This window comes from Apis laboriosa, unplaced genomic scaffold (assembly GCF_014066325.1).
Source record: "Apis laboriosa isolate Shangri-la unplaced genomic scaffold, ASM1406632v1 scaffold14_cov150, whole genome shotgun sequence".
Lineage (NCBI taxonomy): Eukaryota > Metazoa > Arthropoda > Insecta > Hymenoptera > Apidae > Apis > Apis laboriosa.
This window is the reverse complement of record NW_025221798.1, coordinates 836,812-856,088: the sequence shown is the minus strand read 5'-3', so window position 1 is coordinate 856,088 and position 19,277 is coordinate 836,812. Positions and strand designations below refer to the sequence as shown.

At 30.4% G+C, this 19,277-nt stretch overlaps 1 protein-coding gene and 1 long non-coding RNA gene across 3 annotated transcripts in view; one reads left to right on the top strand and one right to left on the bottom strand.

The window, feature by feature from the left end:
- LOC122710690 overlaps positions 1-19,272 on the top strand; it is a 59,227-nt gene extending 39,955 nt beyond the window's left edge. The window contains exons 5-8 of one of the 2 annotated variants that reach the window (XR_006345980.1): positions 1,711-1,896; positions 15,015-15,342; positions 16,835-17,061; positions 17,143-19,272. Coding sequence is in view for 1 of the 2 variants with exons in the window: in XM_043928698.1 (XP_043784633.1) it covers positions 1,711-1,896; positions 15,015-15,342; positions 16,835-16,966 (646 nt within the window). In the remaining variant the exon portion in view is untranslated. Of the gene's footprint in view, positions 1-1,710; positions 1,897-15,014; positions 15,343-16,834 lie in introns of both variants that reach the window. The other variant, XM_043928698.1, reaches the window with a different exon arrangement.
- On the bottom strand, positions 1,887-5,275 carry LOC122710691. The gene is made up of 4 exons (XR_006345981.1): positions 4,785-5,275; positions 4,393-4,649; positions 2,652-3,125; positions 1,887-2,020 (listed from the first exon to the last, which is right to left on the bottom strand). It is a non-coding gene; the product is annotated as an uncharacterized LOC122710691 (long non-coding RNA).
- Positions 19,273-19,277: the final 5 nt, after the last annotated feature.

Here is a 19,277-nt window from a genome sequence, read left to right as displayed (position 1 = left end):
AAGCATCACCAAAGAAGTAAGTTATTCGTCATATATTATTATATTAGCTTTCGTGTCATAGTGATGTTAAATATATTACGCAAAATTCCATAAGGAAATGTTATTTTAATGAAAATTTAAATTAATTTGATGAATAAGTTTCTCCCATTGAGAATAACCTTATTTTTTTTTTTTTTTTTTTTTTTTTTTTTTTTTTTTTTTTTTTTTTTTTTTTTTTTATATCTTTTTCTTTTAGAAGAAATAAATGTCAGTCAGCTATTGTCGATTCGAAAAATATTGATTTCAAGGTCAAGGTTATCGATAACTTAATACACTACTGTATAAGATGCTTGTATAAGATGACCCAGAATGGGTGATTTAAATGGACAGAGAAAAAATAAATCGAAAAAAATAGAATAAAATTCATCATCTAAGAAATTTTGTTCAAAAATTTGTCAATTATATGTGAATTAATTCCCGTGTAGATATAAGTGAATAATTAACAAGAAATTGCGAATGTTAGATAAAATTTGTTCACATAAAATTTTCGAAAAAATTAAAATTGAAAATTTAATTAAATATCAATACACAGAGTATCTGATTACCATTTAATTTGTATATATATTTTTATCTCTTCGAAAATGAGAAAGCAATAAAATATTTTATTCTACGTTTTTTAAATTTTTACGTGTTTTTAAAATTTTTTATTGATAATTTCATATATATCCACTCAAAAAGTTTTTAAACTCTAAAAAAATTACTTTTTTATTTTTTTTTTTTATTTATTTCAATATATAATCTTGGAACGTCTCGTATATGTATTATAGTACGATATATATCTTAATAACATTGTATATTGAAATATTGTATCGTAAAAAGTATTTTACCAACAAATTTAATTACTTTTTATTGAGAATAAGAAATAACAAATCTCTATGAAATAAAAAAAATATTGGCATTCGATTGTAAAAAAATATCATAATATAAGTACCCAAATATATAAAGATGTAAGCTATTCGAGAATTCTTAGGTTCGGAAAAAAATTCGGACTATCTCGGAAAAAATCGGGCGGATTCGGACGGTTAGTCGAGACGTCCGAATTCTCGAGTAACCTGACAATTGTACGAGTTCATTGGAAAAATATGTCTTAAGAAATGAAAAAAAAAAAGAAAAAAGTGTTTTACTTTCCATTGAAAATAATTTGTTTTATATATCTAATATACTATATCTTAAATTCTTAGAGGTATATACGTGTCTTAAAAATTGTAATTCCAATTCTAGAAATTAATGAGAATAACTCTACAAGGTTAAGTAGACAGTAAGCGCGATAATTAACTACATCTCTATATTCGCACTTAATTCGCCAGTAAAAAAAATGTCTTTATTAAGTCGATGTAATTTCAGGAAAATGAATATTCATATTTGCTATTATGTATTAATATTTACATTATATAAATTTACATTATATACGTAAAAATTATAATCTATTTTTTAATGTGTTTCTCTTATTAGATAAATTTTTTTACTTAACAAATACTATATATTATATTTGAAAATCGTTTAACCTTTAGCTATATATATGACATAAATTTGATTTTTTCTTTATCTAAAAAATTTTTTATCCGAATGTGATCATCTTCCAATTCATTTCAGATAATCAATGTTTCTCTAAAATATTTCGAAGGATTTCTCAATTTTTCTAATTTTTTTTTTTTTTTTTTTTTTTTACAGCGAAGGTAGGGAAATGGTACGCGTCTCGTTGCTAGGTCCACAACCTTCACCGACAACACCCGGCGTATTTCAGGTGCAGCCTATCGCGATATCGAGGACTCAACCGATCGACATGGACACCGTTCCGGCCGAACTCCTGACCACGCACACCGAACACACAGCTCCCGCCTATCACACGCAAATCAGGTAAGCTCTTTCTTTTTCTTTTTCTCGCCTCGCCTCGTTCCGTTTCGCTTCGTTTCCTCTAGTTTTATACTTACGCCTTCTCGGTTACACCGACAAATTATCGATTATCACGGTGTATGCCTCCCTGCAACAAATACGGTTATTTTTTTCACTATTAGAAGCGGTATACACGGTGATGGTAATCGGAGAAACTTGTTACACTTTAAGCAGAACAAAATGATGTTACGCATCGTTTTTTTTCTTCGTAAATTCGCTTGACCTTGTAAAAAACAAGGTTAAAAAACAATCGGAAACAATTGGAAGTTTTGTAATGGAAAGAGGAATGGAATTAGTTTTTAAAAAAAAATATGTTATTATGAATTATGAAATTGTTATTCGTTTAAAAGAAAGTAATAATAATTAGTAATCATTAAATTCTTTCTTGCATTTATAAAAGAAAAAAAATACTAAATTTTCATCAATAATAATCAAGAATTTAATAAAAAAAATTTTAATAATAAAAATTTATTATTATTATTAATATTAATTTTATTATTATTATTATTAATTTTAATAAAAAATTTTTTAATAATCAAGAATTTGATCTTTCGTTACATGCCAAGAGGCAAAATATATCCGGATCTTTTTTTGTTGCACAAAAAATTAATCAAAATATGTTTCACAATCTCTTTTAAATAATTAGAAAAAAAAAAAATGGATCATCTCTTGCTTCAAGTTTATGAAAAAGATCTGGATGATCGAATGAGAGCCACTACCTTTCTTATAATTAGCTCCCTGCACACAACACTAGTGACCCCCGTGTTGCTCTTAATGGACCGGAAGTGACGTGCCTTCCCCTCAGTCTGCACGCTTTTCTCCGTCTTTCTCTTTCTCTGTCGAACGTTTACCAATTTACGTTTCTTACGCTACAGAATGTTGTACAGAATGTGGACCGTCAGTGAGGTAACAACGCATTCACGCGTGCGCCTCTCTATTGCGACGCGATCGTTTTATGAATCATTTGCTGCTCCTCGATCGTTCTCTCCTCCTCCTCTTCTCCTCTTCCCCTTCTCCTTTCCTCCTCCTCCCTCTCTTTCTCTCCTGGTTTCGTTTCTTTTTTTAAGTCGTAATCCGTCTCGAACGTATCGTTTTACTCGTTCGGTGTACGTTTCCATCCGAGATCCAGCCGTTGAGTATCTGTTTTCCACGATAAAAGCGATTCCTCGATGCGACACACGTAACGTGTTGATCTGGGAATAAAAAAAAGGAAAAATGAAAATGTAAAGAAAAGAAAGAAAGGAATTTTCTTTAACAGGTCGAGATATATATATATATATATATATATATGTAAGGGTGCAATGTCCCGATTGTTACACGGACGGTTTGTATCTTACGTATAAAACCGTGTTTAGATGATACAACATTCCGTCTTTAAATAACGTGACCCTCTTACGCAAGCACGCGCTTAATAGCTGTATCAAAAGTTACGAAGGCGTTACGTTAGTTACACACGTTTGTCGCCTTGACTTCGATCCGTATTCGATGATGATTCTCATCGGCTGTTCGTTCCGCATATGTAATCGTTCGACCGCCGCGCCATTTAAAAACCGTTAAAAACCGGGCAACAAGTGTTGTTTCAAATCTTCTTCCGGATTAATCAAGTTATTTTCGAAGCGATTGATCTTTCTATTAACGCTTTCACGAGTTCTTCTTCGGAAGAAAATTGTTGAGGATAATTGTGCAATAATTATTGTATTCGTATTTTATATATATTTTAAATATATTGTTATTAAAATTTATCAACGTTGTTTAAATATTTTTGATGATGAAAACGATGTAATTATTATTTATTGTCAAAAATTTTATTTTGCAGTGTGATAATTAGATTTATTTTTAATCAATTTAACAATTGAATGACGTAAATTAATTTTTAATTTTACGTATTCGTTATTGTGAATTATTTTTGACCCAATAACCTTTAAGGATTAATCATTATAGATTTATCAAAATGTGGAAAAAACTCTTTGTGAACGAGATTATTGGATAAATTTAGCGTTCATTTGATATCGCTCACTTTTGAATCGGCAAACTATATTCTGTGAGGATTAATCTTTACACGAAGGGTTCGTTAGGAAATGAAAGAGTTTTTAAAAAAATGAAAATTAGATAAGTTTAATATTCATTGATGCGGTTCACTTTTGATCCTAAACCCGTATTCAAAAGATTCAGCTTCATACACTGAAAGTGAAATAATGTCTTTTATGAATTAAATAAATTATGGGTCACGTTTGATCCGACAATCAAAAGTTAAATCTTAATGCAACGGATTCGTTAGAAAGTAAAAAGTTATTTTACGAATAGAACAAGATTGTTTTTAGATTTATTAAAATTTTAATTAACAATTTAAAAAGTTTTGTAACGATAATAATAATAGTCAAAATGGATGCAATCATTTCTTGATTTTTTTGTTTCATTTTGGATAGTTCATTTTAGATAGGAAAATTTTTTTCGTCTTACGTAATCCAAATTTTATCTTAAGGAACATTCGTTGTATATTAGAGAAGCTAAGTAGAGAAGCTAAGAAGTGTGCAACCAGCGAGGAAACATTTTAGAACACAACATGGTTTGTAAAAGCCACGCTCCATCCCACCGTTTCCTTTCCTATTGTTCGCCTTGCTCTACCAGTTATCTACGTCGCAGCCGATTACGTAACGTGTATCCTGACTTCTCCGTTCCACTGATTTAGTGAAATCTTGCGTGTATCTTCTTTTTTTCTAATTGAATAAACGTATAATATGTTAATTATGAACACGATAAATTCTCTGCTCCAAAAAATCAAATATATTTAAAAGTATATTTAAAAACTTTATTTTTGATCAGTATTTTATATTTTGGTGATTTCGACTTACTTATATTTTGACATTGACATGGTTTTTTTAGCGAAAAAAAACTCAATTAAATTATCTAATAATTGACCTCTCTAAAACAAAATATATTAGATTTATTAACCCATGAGCTGTCAATATATTAAATACAATTGAAGAGCAATTGAATCTATAGGATTTTCTTGTAATTTTAGTAAAATTCTCTTCCTGACAGTATTTTATAACGTAAATGTAATGACAGGTTTAGTATCCTCAAAACGATATATTATTTTTTAAATTATAGAATTTATATATATATTATATATTATATGAATTATTATATGAATATATACTTATCCGAGTACTTAAACTCTCAATATAGTAGGATAAAGAGTCTTAGAAGATAGCATCAGGCAATAAAAGGTTAAATCGTCTAATAAACTACAAGAAGGCAATTCAATATCCTTTTTTATATATTTCGCGGTATCAATGCCAATTCAATATTACGAGTATCGCTCGCACTTGATGGTATCCGTAGTAGCCAATATACAAATAGCATCGGCATTGGTACTATTAACAGTACCGCCATCACGAGGAACACTAGGTACTACTATCCTAGTGGTGGAAGCAAGAGGAGAACAGAGGGCTAGTAGGAAGCAGCAGTGGGAGCAGGAGGAGGAGCGGAGGAGAGTGAGGTGGGGCGATCGATATAGCGTGGGTGGATGTGCAGAGGTGCGGTAGGACAGCCGCCAGTTGTGCTGTCGGCTGCATCAACGAAGAATCGTGCTCTCTCTCAATCGGTTGGCAGTGCACCGCGTTCTCCTTTATCCGTGGTTCACAGTGTCCGGTTGGCGTATATGTATACCTGAATGCATCGAACTTTATTCGATGGGAATCTATGGTGATTTCTGCCAGCTCGATATACGCGATTCCTTCTTCATCGACGAATATATCCATCTTTGGTTAATTTTCGGACGATGGCGGTGCAATATCTATAAGAATCATTGGAATGTATCACCGTTCGGTTCCAACTACGCTCTTTGATCATTGTACCGTAACAAAAACTTTTTTCCGCAATTTTCTCAATCGAAACTTAAAGATCAAAGATTTTCTTTTAAACGTTGCGTATAAATATACAAAATAATCTTGGAAACATAAAAACATTTCTTAAAAGATCCGTGAAAATTATCGCGATCGTATGTTACGTCGGAAAAACATACGTCTCGCGTGTAGGATCATGATTCGCTCGTAATAATTTTAAAATTGTTTCGAGAAGAATCTTCGTGTTGTCGCGAATTTATATCTTTTCATCTTTTAAAAATATAATCGAAGATTCTATTTTATAGATAAACGGAGAAGTTTAAGCTCGACGAATTTCTTCGCATGATTTAGAACTAGGAAGCAAAGTACGGGCGCGCATAGTTTCGAATAGTCGTAAGCTTCAGGAAAATCTTCAAGCGAAAACTTGAAAATAGAAACGAAGTATGCACGATACGAATAGCATAGCGACGCGTCTTTTTGTGGATACCAAAGATAGAAACTAAAGAAAAATAAAAAAAAAAAAAACTATTCCTAGAACTATGACCTATTACAATCTATTATAAAAGACAATATCATAATAAAAATTATCGAAGCTTTCTCGAAGTTACGAAAGGGGAAAAGTCAACGCGATTGCCGTGATGGAAAGGTCCATTCTTATATCCAGTTCTATAACTTGAAATCGAACGTTCCAAATTTTGAAATTTTTCTCGTAAAACGAATCGATGCGTGTAGAGCGCTAGGAATAAACCGGAACCAATTTTCTTCGTCGTGTACAGTGTTGGCACGCAATTTTATGAAATAGGTGATGCAAATTGAATGAAATAACAAGCCGGTGCTCTATCGTCAAGTCGATGTTGAGGGAATCAATTGGTACATCGCGTTAGTGTCGCGACAAACATACTGGCCTACATGTCTGTTTATTGGCTCGTATTTAACGTCCCCCTTTGCATTCTTCAGCTGAATTTTCCTGGTCCCTCACGACTACAGACGAGACGACGCAGTCGCGGAAAAGGCGACCGCAGCCTTACGGCGATGGCGCAGTTGTACGCACCCAATGCATCCCTCGTCGTGATACACCCTTTCACATACATATATACAAATTAATCTTTGTCTTTTTTTTTTTTTTTTTTTTTTTTTTTTTGCATTTTCATTGTAGAAATAATATTCTGGTGTATACGGATTCTTGAATTGATTCTTGATTCGTCAATTGTTCTAGCCGCCTTTTATGAAGAAACTTAAAAGTTTCAAGTGTATTTTTTCTGTATGATCTTTACTTTTCAAAGTTCTTTTGTAATATCATTAATTAATATACGAAGCGAATAAGTCATAATCTTGAATATCTTATTTGATTTTGATGATAGGAAAGGTTTTGCAGAATATATAAAGTCATGTGAAGATTATCTTTATTTTTTAAATGAGATAATTTTTAATGAATTAATTCACATCGATTTTTCTTATAAAAAAATTATTAATCTATCTTTGACTAAAGATTGTAGGTTTAAGAAATATTTAAGTAATTGGAATGGAATTTATTATGTGAAAGATAAAAAAAGAATAAACATATGAATATCTTTCATATTCAAATTTCAATAAATTTTATAAAATAAAAAATATTTTATACTAATAGCTTCTTATTAAAAAAATTCTTGTTTAATTCTTTATTATTATTTTTTTTTATAAAGATCAACGTGCTATATCGATTAATGCATTAAAAATAATAATTTAAAAAAATAAAATTGACCTTCATATGACCTTTTATATATATATATATATGCAAAATAATTACTAATATCAAGTGCCCTTCTCTTATTTACTCATTTATTAAATTTTTACTCGAAATGTTTTTTAATATTATATATTAAAAATAAGTGATATTTCAGGTAATTTATTTTGTCCATCTTGTGTATATTAATTTAACCTTTACCTTTTTTCTTTGCATTTTCAACTTATAATGCACACATTGTCCAATAATTCAATATTTTGCGATAGTTTGAAAATTCATTTATAATTTCCAGTTTTTTATCTTTTGATTTTTCCTTGATATGGAAGAAAATTATCGATAACATTTCAATTCTTCAAGATTTTTCCCAATAGAATTTTTGTTTATGAACAATACTTTACAATTATTGTGACATGTTTGAATCAAAATTTCGAGCATCTTTTTTTTCGTCAAATCTTTTCTTTTCAAAGTTTCTTTGCATGTCGTTTAAAGGGTTTCTACTTCAACAATTATCGCAATCAGGGCGATGATATAAAAGATAATAGTGATATAAAAGAGAAAAGTTTAGACAATGGATTAAACGAGAGCTCGTTATCAGGAAAGCAGTGTGGAGTGTGGTTTAAGTAAATGAAAGTGATTATTAAAAGAACATTACATCGAACGATAAAAAGTGGAAAAATTTATTATTGCTGAGATATAACAGATTTCACTCGCTCTATTGATCGCAAGATCAATTGAAATCCTTGCCAATAAAAAAGAGATCCATTTTTGACAATTTTTGAATTATTAACGATATATTTCACATAGCTAACGTAAAATTGAGTAGTGCACTAATTGGATGCAACTATCAATAAAAAAGCAAACAGTTTATATTTTTTACACGTTATTTTGTTCAATATGAATGCAAAGATTGTTACTGCTCTTGTATCTAAGAAGAAAATAATACCATTGATTAATTAAGAATAACAATAAATTTGAAACGTTTTTCAAAAATTGAAACGATTTATTACAATTTTAAATTACTATTTTTTTTTTTTTTTAATATCAATTCAAAGCAAGTTTTATTAATTCTTAATTTTTCTAAAGTTGTTACAAATGGATCTGTCTGTCCCCCATTTGTTCTAAAGTTCTCAATTGTGCTAAGGTGAAACTCATTATCTATTGATCGTGTTTTCACGTAAACGTGTCATTGGATCAAAAAATATATCTACACGAGAAAACTATAAACACAAAAGTAAATAAATTTATATATACGAAATAAGATCATAAAAAGTATTTTTTTTTTCCAATTGATGAAAATTCAACAGGGCTTTAAAGTCATTATTTGCAACAAATTGTGCAATAAACATAGTTGTCTTAAAAATTGTAAAAATCGACGAATAAGTATAAAAATAATAACGAAACGATTATTTATCGTGTTATTACAAGTAATTTAAATTTTGCAAGTAATTTTAATTAAATGAAGTGGGACAAAAAAAGAGTGGAAAAATAATCGAGGGATTTCATTTTATTTCCATCTCGTTTAACTTGCTCGTAATTTAATATATAAGCTTCGATTGACAATTTTGTGTATTAGTTTTGGAATATTTTGAAATCAACTCTCCAACTCTTCCGTGTAGACAGATGTGGCAGTGGGCCACTGGTGGCCAGTAGAGAACAGTGAGAATTCCGCGACTAGCCATGACCCATATACCCACCCTCGTCGCGTCACTATTGGCCAACCCCCATCGCTGGTGGAATCACTAGCGCTCGAATACGAGGAGAATACAACGCGTGATTATAAAAAAAATTGCTAGAAAATTATTTCTTGCAATGAATATTCTATTGGAATGGAAAAGATTCCAGAAACTTTTTTTATCCAACGGATAAATTTATAAATTTTTACTTCTAAATAATAGCTCGATTAAAGTTTGAAGCTTACGTTTACGTTAACGAATGTGAAAGAAAAAGCAAAACGAGTGAATGAGAAAGAGAATCGAAATACTGTAAAGAATATATATATATATATATATATATATATTGGTGAGTTAATGTAATAATGTAAAGATAAATTTTTTTGGGGGGGGGAATGATTGAAATTTTTATGAATTTATAAGATTTAAAAAAAAAAGACGCGATTTGAACAATTCATGAATCATATTTAATGAATGATAAATTTGTTCATTTCTTTCTTTATTTATGAAATAAGTGAATATAAGTCACGTTTGAATTTATTTTAACCAGAGAAACTTTGCAAATATTGTTCGTATTTCATTTAAAAAAAAATAAATAAATAAATAAAAACTAAAAAATTTATTGGTATTAGTATTGTCTTACTGATATTTAATCTCGGATCGGGTTACATTGTTCGTGAGTCGAGTTTCGTGACGTGTCAAGGGTAGCTTCTGCAAGTGGTAGAGATAAATTTTTTTGCAATTACGTTGTAAACCGATTCCATAGCGTCTTCTTTGATTAAAATAGTCTATCTTTTTTATTTTATTTTTGCCATTTTTTTCTGTAAATTATTTATATAGAATTTCATATAAACAATTAAAAAATTTACATAAACTTTATTTAAGAAACTTAAATTTAGATTATTCTTTTTCAAGATGGTATTAAAAAATAATACAATTTCTTTAGATTTCTAGTAGATATAATATTTTAAGTGAGAAGGAAGGAATGGTTGCGAACGTCGTAACAGGAAGGTCGTAACACTCGTTAATCAGGATCGTGAAAATGTCATTGCTCGAAATAACGAATTCGTCTAAACAAATTGCTTCCAACGAAAAACGTTTAACTATAAAATTTTTAAACTTCAATTCGGAACAATGGAATTCTTTTCTCGAAATTTTTCTTCGTATCGCGTTTATTATTTTAAAAAAAAAAATTTTTCAGAACTTTTGAAAATCAAAAAAAAATAAACATATATAAATAATTTTCTGAGAATCAAAGAATAATATCAAATTTTTCGATTTGCAGGTTTCGAAGAAACTTTCCTTCCTACTTTTAGAGATCTCTAGAAATCCCTAGGGACTCCTAGGGAAACTTTGGGAAAATTCTAAAAAGATTGAAAAAAGATGCGAAATGCATTTGACGATAGAAACTGTTGTCGAAAGTATTTCTCACAAGTAGGCTATCGCGTTTCTGAAAACAAGTTTCGCTCTCAACACAGTAATAAAAATAAATTTTCAAGAGTTTTATTGTCAAATGTATTCGCATTCTTTGGCATAAGTTAAAAAGCGATTATAAGAATCTCATTGGGATACGAATAGATTTGAGAATAAAACTCTCAGAGAGAGTGAAAATAAAACTCTTATTCAAGTTCTATTGAATATCAACGATCATTTCGAAGATGTGAAATTATTCGTTCATTCAGAGCGGCCGTTAACAATTACACGGGATAGTACTCGTACTAGGTGAAATTAATTTTTCTCGGGGAAAAAAAAAAAATATCGTTCTCTTTACGTAGGAAAATATCGATAAGATATATTTAACTTGGAGCATCGAACTCATCGTTATTTATAACATCAGAAGGTAAAGATATCGAAGCAATTATTTCACCTGATGAAAAGTGATCAAAAGATAAAAAGGGTATTTTTAAGCTCTGCCGGTAACTTGTTCATCGTAATTAACGATCACTATGATATCACGATCGAATAATATTTTAGCAATGAAATTTTAAAAATTGCAATTTGCCTGATATTAACAAACTTTCATAATAGCTAAAATAACGAAGTAAATAAGATTTAAGTATGAATTAAGAAATTTCTAAATTTATTTACCCTTATTGTTTGACGTAAAATTATGGAATAACTTAAATTCTCTTTTAAATAATAGAAAGAATCTTTTATTCTATTTATTCTAACGTAAAATTATATATATAAAATTATATATAAGTTTATAACTTATAAATTATACTAACTTGTTAAAATAGTTACCAATATTACAATTTGATAAACATCGAGCAAGAGGATCCAGATCGTGCACAGTACAACTTCGTTATCTCGTACCATTTGGTGAGAATTGACTAGTCTGGAAGCCATATGTACTCGACATACGGTTATAAACAGAATCGGATCGATGCCAGTCGCATTCACCTCTTCATGTCAGTTGCACAATTAATTGCCCACGGATAATAAAAAAAATCTGTTGCTATCGTCCACCCATTGAAGCTTGATTTAATTTTTCGTCATATTTCGCTTTGGAAGAAAAAAAATCCATATATAATTTTTGCTTCTTGCAAACGAATTGACTAATAGCAAAAAAAAAAACGAGAGAAACGTCTCTCTCTCTCTCACACATATACACACGCACGCACACACACACACATGCACGCATCACGAAACGGGATAAACTTCTTGTTGATAGCGTTAAGGACAGAGGGGGACAGATGGCGACAGACAACATGGGAATTAGAGTAAATAGGTCGAGGACATTGGAGGAAATAGGTCAACTTCGATTGAAACGGATCGATAAAGCGCTTACGCGTTTCATTATAATCGTCGTCGAAACAAATCTAAGGATTCTCCATCCTTGTTTCTCATTCGAGCGGAAAAAAAAATAACATCAATCTCCGAGCGATTTTCGTGCGAAATTTACGTACGTGGTGACACACTCCGTGCTGTTTTTTTTTTTTTTCTTCCTTTTTTTTTTCAAGAGGCATCATACCAGAGTTTATTCTGAGATCGAGTTCCAGAGTTGTTTGCAACATCGGAACGGCCATTCCTCACGGTCTAAAAATGCTCGAGCAGGGTTGCGATTTAGTTGGAAAATTTGCATCGTTCGCCCATCCATCCATCCATTCGAACTTTCTTGACCCAGTATTTCGTTCGTTAAATAACTCGAAACCGGTAAATATACATCGTGTATCTGCGAGAGACATGAAAATTTATTTTATTTTTTTTGTCGATAAGGTAGGGATGCAAAAGGGAGCACCAAGCATTTGAAGAAATTTATATTGTATCGTTATCGTTGTAAAATTACTCGTTTTACTTCATATATATATATATATATACATATTCGTAAAAAGAGAATGTAACGAATAAATATTGTATATCGTGAAAGTAGTTCGAAATAATGAGTTGCGTCAATGAGTTCCGCGACAAACGGAGAAAGAGAAACTAGAAGGCAGGGATGGGATCGGGGAGGGGAAAATCGTACGTGGGAGAGAAAGATAGTGAGCAATAGTTGCAATGATCTCCCGCCACGATTCCGCTTAAAAATAAAATCTTACGCCGATATTATTCGAGTTGGTTGATGTGAAATCACAGGAGAGCTCTTTCCGTGAGACAGATTCGAGGAAATATAATTTCGATCGTTAGGGAAGACATTGTTGAAGAGTATAACATTGAGAGACCGGAAAAAATATAATACGATAAAATGGACAATTACGTCATAATCGATGCGATGTCCAGGTGTAAAAGTGCCTGCTTCGAGACATAGCGCGAGAGAGTAGCCAGAATTAATCTCTCGGATCTTTGGACGTGTCCGATGTTGATATCGTACGACGTGGATTCGCGAGCGCGAGCAAAATGACGACCACCCACGGAGGCCACGTGTATTACGTGATCAAGGTGCCGAAAGAAACGGATGGCAATGAAAGGTAATCATCGTCTTGAAAACAAACGAGCTCTCGACTAATAATTCTAATTTACCGATCTTCAACTCATGCTGCTTTTAATGTAATTGAAATTAATTAATTGAGAGATTGTGAGAGAGACTTTATTATTTTTTATTATTTGGATTGTGCGATATTGTGAGAAATGAAAACTCAAAACACCATTTCTCGATCTGTAAGAAAGATATAAAGAAATAAAATATTGCGTAGATTAAAAAAATTTTTAAAGAAAATGAGCTTACCGTAATTCATTGAATAGTTGAACAGACAGTTGTTGAGATTTGGAAAATATAGATCCATTTCTAGAAATGAGAATATATTAATATATGATTTCTAAGAGCGTGCAGATATTCAATATTTGAAAATTAGGACAAGTATGAAAAAATTAGATGGACTCAGGCGGGATTAAGCAAGTATTAGAGACAGTCGAAAATCGCTAGTTACCTGGTTACGAGGATTTGAATGGCTTTGATTCGACCGATTCGGAGATATTTGAATTTCCAGATTATATTCACTCGAATTCATTTTCCAATTTTTTCGGAATCCATCCAATTTCATAAATCTGTAATTTATTTTTTAGTAACTAAATGTATTGTCAAATAATATTTGTTACTTATCAATTTAAATGTTAAACTAATTTTAAGCTTAATTTATTATATAAAAAACAAAAATTTAATTTTTTATGATAAATTAATTTAATTAAATGAGAAAAGTATTTTTCTATTTGTAAAAATACCATTGTATGTATACATACATATTTGCAACATACCAATGACAGTTCAAAAATAAAATGATACATTTCTTGTAATTCGGCCAATTTTTCATTGTTTTCAATCGAAAATTTTCCATTCCTTTTTAAAATTTCACTGGTTTAAAACTTATCTTGTGATTCAGTAGCAAATAAAAATCGCTTTGGATTTATAAATTATGGATTATAAATTGGATTATAGATTAATTTTAAAAATATTTCGATATTATTATTTACATATATGTATGTAAAAAGTAGATACAAAAAAATATTTGAATATTAACATTTTTAAAAAAAACTAAATATCATTTTGTATAATTAATGAGTTATCAAAAATAAAAATCTTTTAACGCAATTTTTTCTTGGATGTGAAAGATAGGTTGTTTTTCATTTAAGATGGTGAAATTCTCTGAGTGAATGCAATGGAATGCAATCCAAGATTAATCGCAACTGGGAAAGCGAAAGAATCGACACTTTGTTTCACAATATCGAATTGTTGGCCATATTCCAATGATTTCCGACAATTCTAGCAATTTTCTTTCAATTTTCTTACCGAATATCCGTCTATTTATTTTATTCTTCCATTTCTTCATTTTTCATCGTACCATTATTTGTCTTCCATTTTCTTTCTTTTTTTAACAATCACATTTTGTGTAAATTCACATTTAACATAAATGTAAAATTAAAATTTTTTTTCTAAAAAAAAATCAATTCATTTGATATTCAAAATAGCTTTTATTTGATATGTTAAATAGTGCTATTAAATGAATCAAAAAAGAATAGATTGTTAATTGGTAATAAATTGTTGAATACTTTTCATTAATTCTCGAGAACGATTCACATGTTTGTTACACGTGCAATACTAAAAGAGGTTAGGAATATAAATTATAATTAGGTGCAATCCGATATCGTGGTCAATGTTACGGTTAAATGGCAATCATAATTAAACTTAATTTAACTCATGCACTGAAGATAATAGACAAAAATAACGAACGAATTATTCACTTGTTATAAAACAATGACTAACTTCTATCACGTGACTAAAAATTTTAGATATCTACTTTACCATCGGTAAAATGATCAGCGAAACGGAGAGAGTGCCGAGTAAAATTTGATATTTTGAACCTAATTTAGGAGATGAAGATTTAACAGGGAAAAATTCATTTCCAGCACGGATAGTGGTTGGGATAATCCATTCAGACCAGACGGTGATCTTTCGAGGGAAGCTGACGAGATAGTGGAATTGATAAAAGGTGGAAAACCTATCACTCCGACCCCTGGCCAGACAGCTCCACCATTGCCAGGATGCGATACTACCGACAACGCGCAAACTACTGTTGATCACGATTCCAGTTCCAGTCCCTTGCTAAAATCCTCTGCGAATTCTACGAATCGACATGCGAATTCTTCGCCGAAACCTGGGCAGGAGAATGGAAACGCCCATGGAACTCCGATGAAAGCTGCAACCGCGAATAGTCAGCAGCCTGTCAACGATAAGGTAACTAACCTTTTCACTTTTTTTCATTTCATGCAGTTTGATTAATTAACTCATATACTTATATATGCGTAAAATATTATATTATTATGTTTGCAAATTACTTAAATTATCTAAGTGTCATTGAATTGAAATAAAGTTTACAAGTTAATGGCTTGTAATATAATTTTTGTCGATAATATTGATAATATTGACTATAGCAAAAATAACTATAAAAATTCACCATTCTATGATATAGGGATTTCATGATACATTGCAACTTGATGTTGCCAACTATATAATCCGATCTAAAATCAAATAACCATAAAATTTTTTTTTAAATGAAATTATTATCAATATATTTGTGATCAAAATAAGATCAAATATATTTATATATGACAATAACATTTTTTATGTATTAAACATAATGAAATTTAGAGCATCCGAAAATATATCTAGTCATTCGTAGATATTATATTGGTAGATTATATATCTAAAAGTGAATTTCTAAAAATTATTCCATTCATTTTTTCTACTGCATCAAGCGTAAGAGTGAGAAATAGAGTGAGACAGAATATATAGAATATATTAACAATCAAGTCAAGTAATAATTTTTTAATCTTAATATTTATTTGTTTAATTTCTATTAAAAAATATGAAATAAAATATTTAAAAAATAATTATTTAAAATTAATATAAATTACAGTTGTACTTAATATCTTTTGTATATTATTTGTAAAATAAAAATAAAATAAATAATATAAAATCATAAATGATACGAAAATTAAAGTTAATTAATCAAGATTCGATCAAAAATAATATTGAAAATCACATTGATTATCATTTTGATCTTAAAATCTTAAAAATTAATCTTAAAAATTCCATGTTCGTTTTATGATGATAAGTAAATATATATAAAATTTATATTTTACTAATTTAATTTACCAGTTATTAAAAAAAAACATATCGATGCGAGTCATAAATAACAAGTTCTACTTCAAACCAGTAATTCTAGGAATTGATGGGAATAGTCCTGATCAAATAAGCGAACAAATTCGTGATCATATGTCCAAACACTACTATAAATATAAATGCAAATTATATTACGTTTGATCTTATTTTGATCAAGAAAATTTTTCGTTAAAATATTTCATAATGATAAACGTTTCATGTAAAAAGATTCAGAAATAAAAAAAAAATATTATATTGTCTCATAGATAAAAAATTTTCAAACACTATGATTTTTATCTTTATTCTCTTTTATTTATTGTATTTTTTTATATTATATGAAAAAAAAATAAATTCTGACTTTTCTTTGCATTATATCAAGAGAAGTGTTTCAATATCATTGTTGGATAAATGCAAAATCTCGGTCCTGAATTTTTTACAATTGTAAAATATTAACTAATTTATTGTTTAATTATAATTAATTAATAATAATTAATAATAAATTTTTAATTAATTCAATTACCACTTATATATTTAAAAGATTAACAAAATATTATTAATAACACAGGTTGTCACATCGTCGAGAGCAGCTACCGTTGAAGTCGCTAGAATGACAGCGCAGGGACCAGGCGACGCTTCGCAGGTCGAACACGTCACCTTAAAGAAGAAGCCTAAATGTAAATGTTGTCTTCTGCAGTAATGAAAAGAAAGTAAAAACTGTCGCGTGAATGACTCTGCAATCGGATGATTCTCCGTCGCTGAAAACTCTGCATCGCGGTTTGGTCGCCGATAAACGTATGGCTAATGTTTCTCGAAAGAATGATCGTTACCACGAGTGCTGCTGATAAACATTATAACTTTCTCCGTTATATCCAGAAATGAATTTCATGGAGGGATGGAAACGACTTATTCTACGAAGGGAAAATGTGTGATCTGAAACGAATTTTCAAGAATTGTTCTATGAACGCGAATTGGTCCTGTCGATTGAACCAACCTGTTAAAAAGAGTGAAGATTTTTACAAACAATGCGAGCGATGGTTACAGATGAAAAGAGAATTCCGATATATCGGTTGGAACGGCGATGATATCGAGCGAATTGACACTGGAAGATACCTGAATGAGCGTAAAAGCACCGAGCCTCTTGATAGCCTTTCAGAAAGACAGTGGAGTGTCTATAAAAGTAACAGACTATATAAAAGAAGAGAATAAAAAAAAATATATATATATATATATATATACATACACACACTCACACACACATAAAACTATATTGTAGATACAGAAATGGTAGTTGTATAGCTTATATGCTTTTACTATTGTGGTTAATTACTGTCAAAATTATCGTGATTTCGAAGATGTGTTTGCGCATTATTTGTGCGTGAAACTGCGAGACACGAGCGTGAAAGAAAAAAAAAAAAAAAAAAAGAAAGAAATTTCGCAGTTGCACAGAATGTTTAAAAACTTATCGAGTTTACAGAACGCTATTACTTCGTTGGACATCGATATAATGTCATATAGATTCATAGACTCTCGTTTTTACTAAAGAAAAAAAAAAAACTCAGAACTTCTATAGGCAAAAATCTTTTACGAAATTTTTTAACATCGCGTAGAACGTGCGCTGTTAAAAGCTGTACGATAAAAATGATAGATGATAGAGAAGCGCAACTCTGATGAAAAGAAGAATGTCAACTTGGCTATTTTTTTTTCTCGTGGCTAAATATGAAATCACGTAGAATTTTCTCCCTTTTTCGGAGAAAAAGTACCATCTATCGTACTGCTTTACTTTGACACACAAGATTTCCTTTTATTTCATTGCTATTGTTTTCTACACCTCGCATTAAAAAAACGCAAACCTGTCGAAAAAAAAAACTTATAATTAAAGCGAGCTGGCGCTCGCCAGTCCAAACGCGTGAGTAACTATTCAGGATCGTCAAATAATGAAATGTGTAAATATCGTGATATTTTTTGAACAAAAAAGTGTGATTGTCGGCGATCCGAAAAGTGCGAGAACGCGTTAACGTTCTATTCTAGTTCGTATGGACAAACATATTCGACGACAGCTTGCTCTCCGCATTCTATCCTTTTTCGATTATTGCAGCTGCATAAGTTAAATTATACATCAAGAAAACTATGATAACTCATAAACGGCAGAGCGCGCGATTTCTTTCTCGAGATATTTTTATTTTTTATTTTTAACAATCATGCACGTGTTTACAAATTATTTATTTATTTTTTATCGATGTGTTTTTATTTTGACGCGTCCTTTCGTCGCTTCATACGTTTTGTTTTACTTGTTGCATGTATTTACGTGTATTTCAAAGCGAAATCTTTTTAACGATATATAAATCTAAAAAGATACGATATTAAACAAAATAAAAGACGCGAAACGTACGAATAAATTTACGAAACGTACATTATATAGAAACGTTTTGGTGTTTCTTGGAAGAAAAACCGTTGATCGGTTCTGTGCATACTTGTTATGTAAGGAACGAGAAAAAAAAAGTTGAATCATGTTTTTTCACTACACGAGAAGAACTGTTCACTTCATGAGTCGTTCCTTGTACAGAAAGAGAGGGCGCAAGAGTTCACGCCCTCTATCGAGAATTGCTTGGTCGCGTTAATGATTGTACGTGTGTGCGTGATGCGTGTCTGCGCGAGTGTCTGTATTTTTTAATATACATATCCGCATATTTTTTCTAGATTGCCGGAATAAAAGATATTTATAAAAAATCTCTGCGATATTTGGTAAAGGAGGATGGAATAAAGAACAGAAGAAGGAACAATGTCGATACCAGAAATAAATTAAGATTTCCTTTATTTTTCATTCATTATACACTGTTGCAATTGTAGGGTACACAGAGTGTAATATAAAACTGTAAGTAAGAAGAAGATCCTGAATAATTTACTCGCGTCCTCGTAAATTGTAAATCGGAGATTACGTACCAGTAAGAAAACCTGAAATGGGAAAAATAATTAAAAAATAATACGTGTTTATCCCTGAAAAAACATAC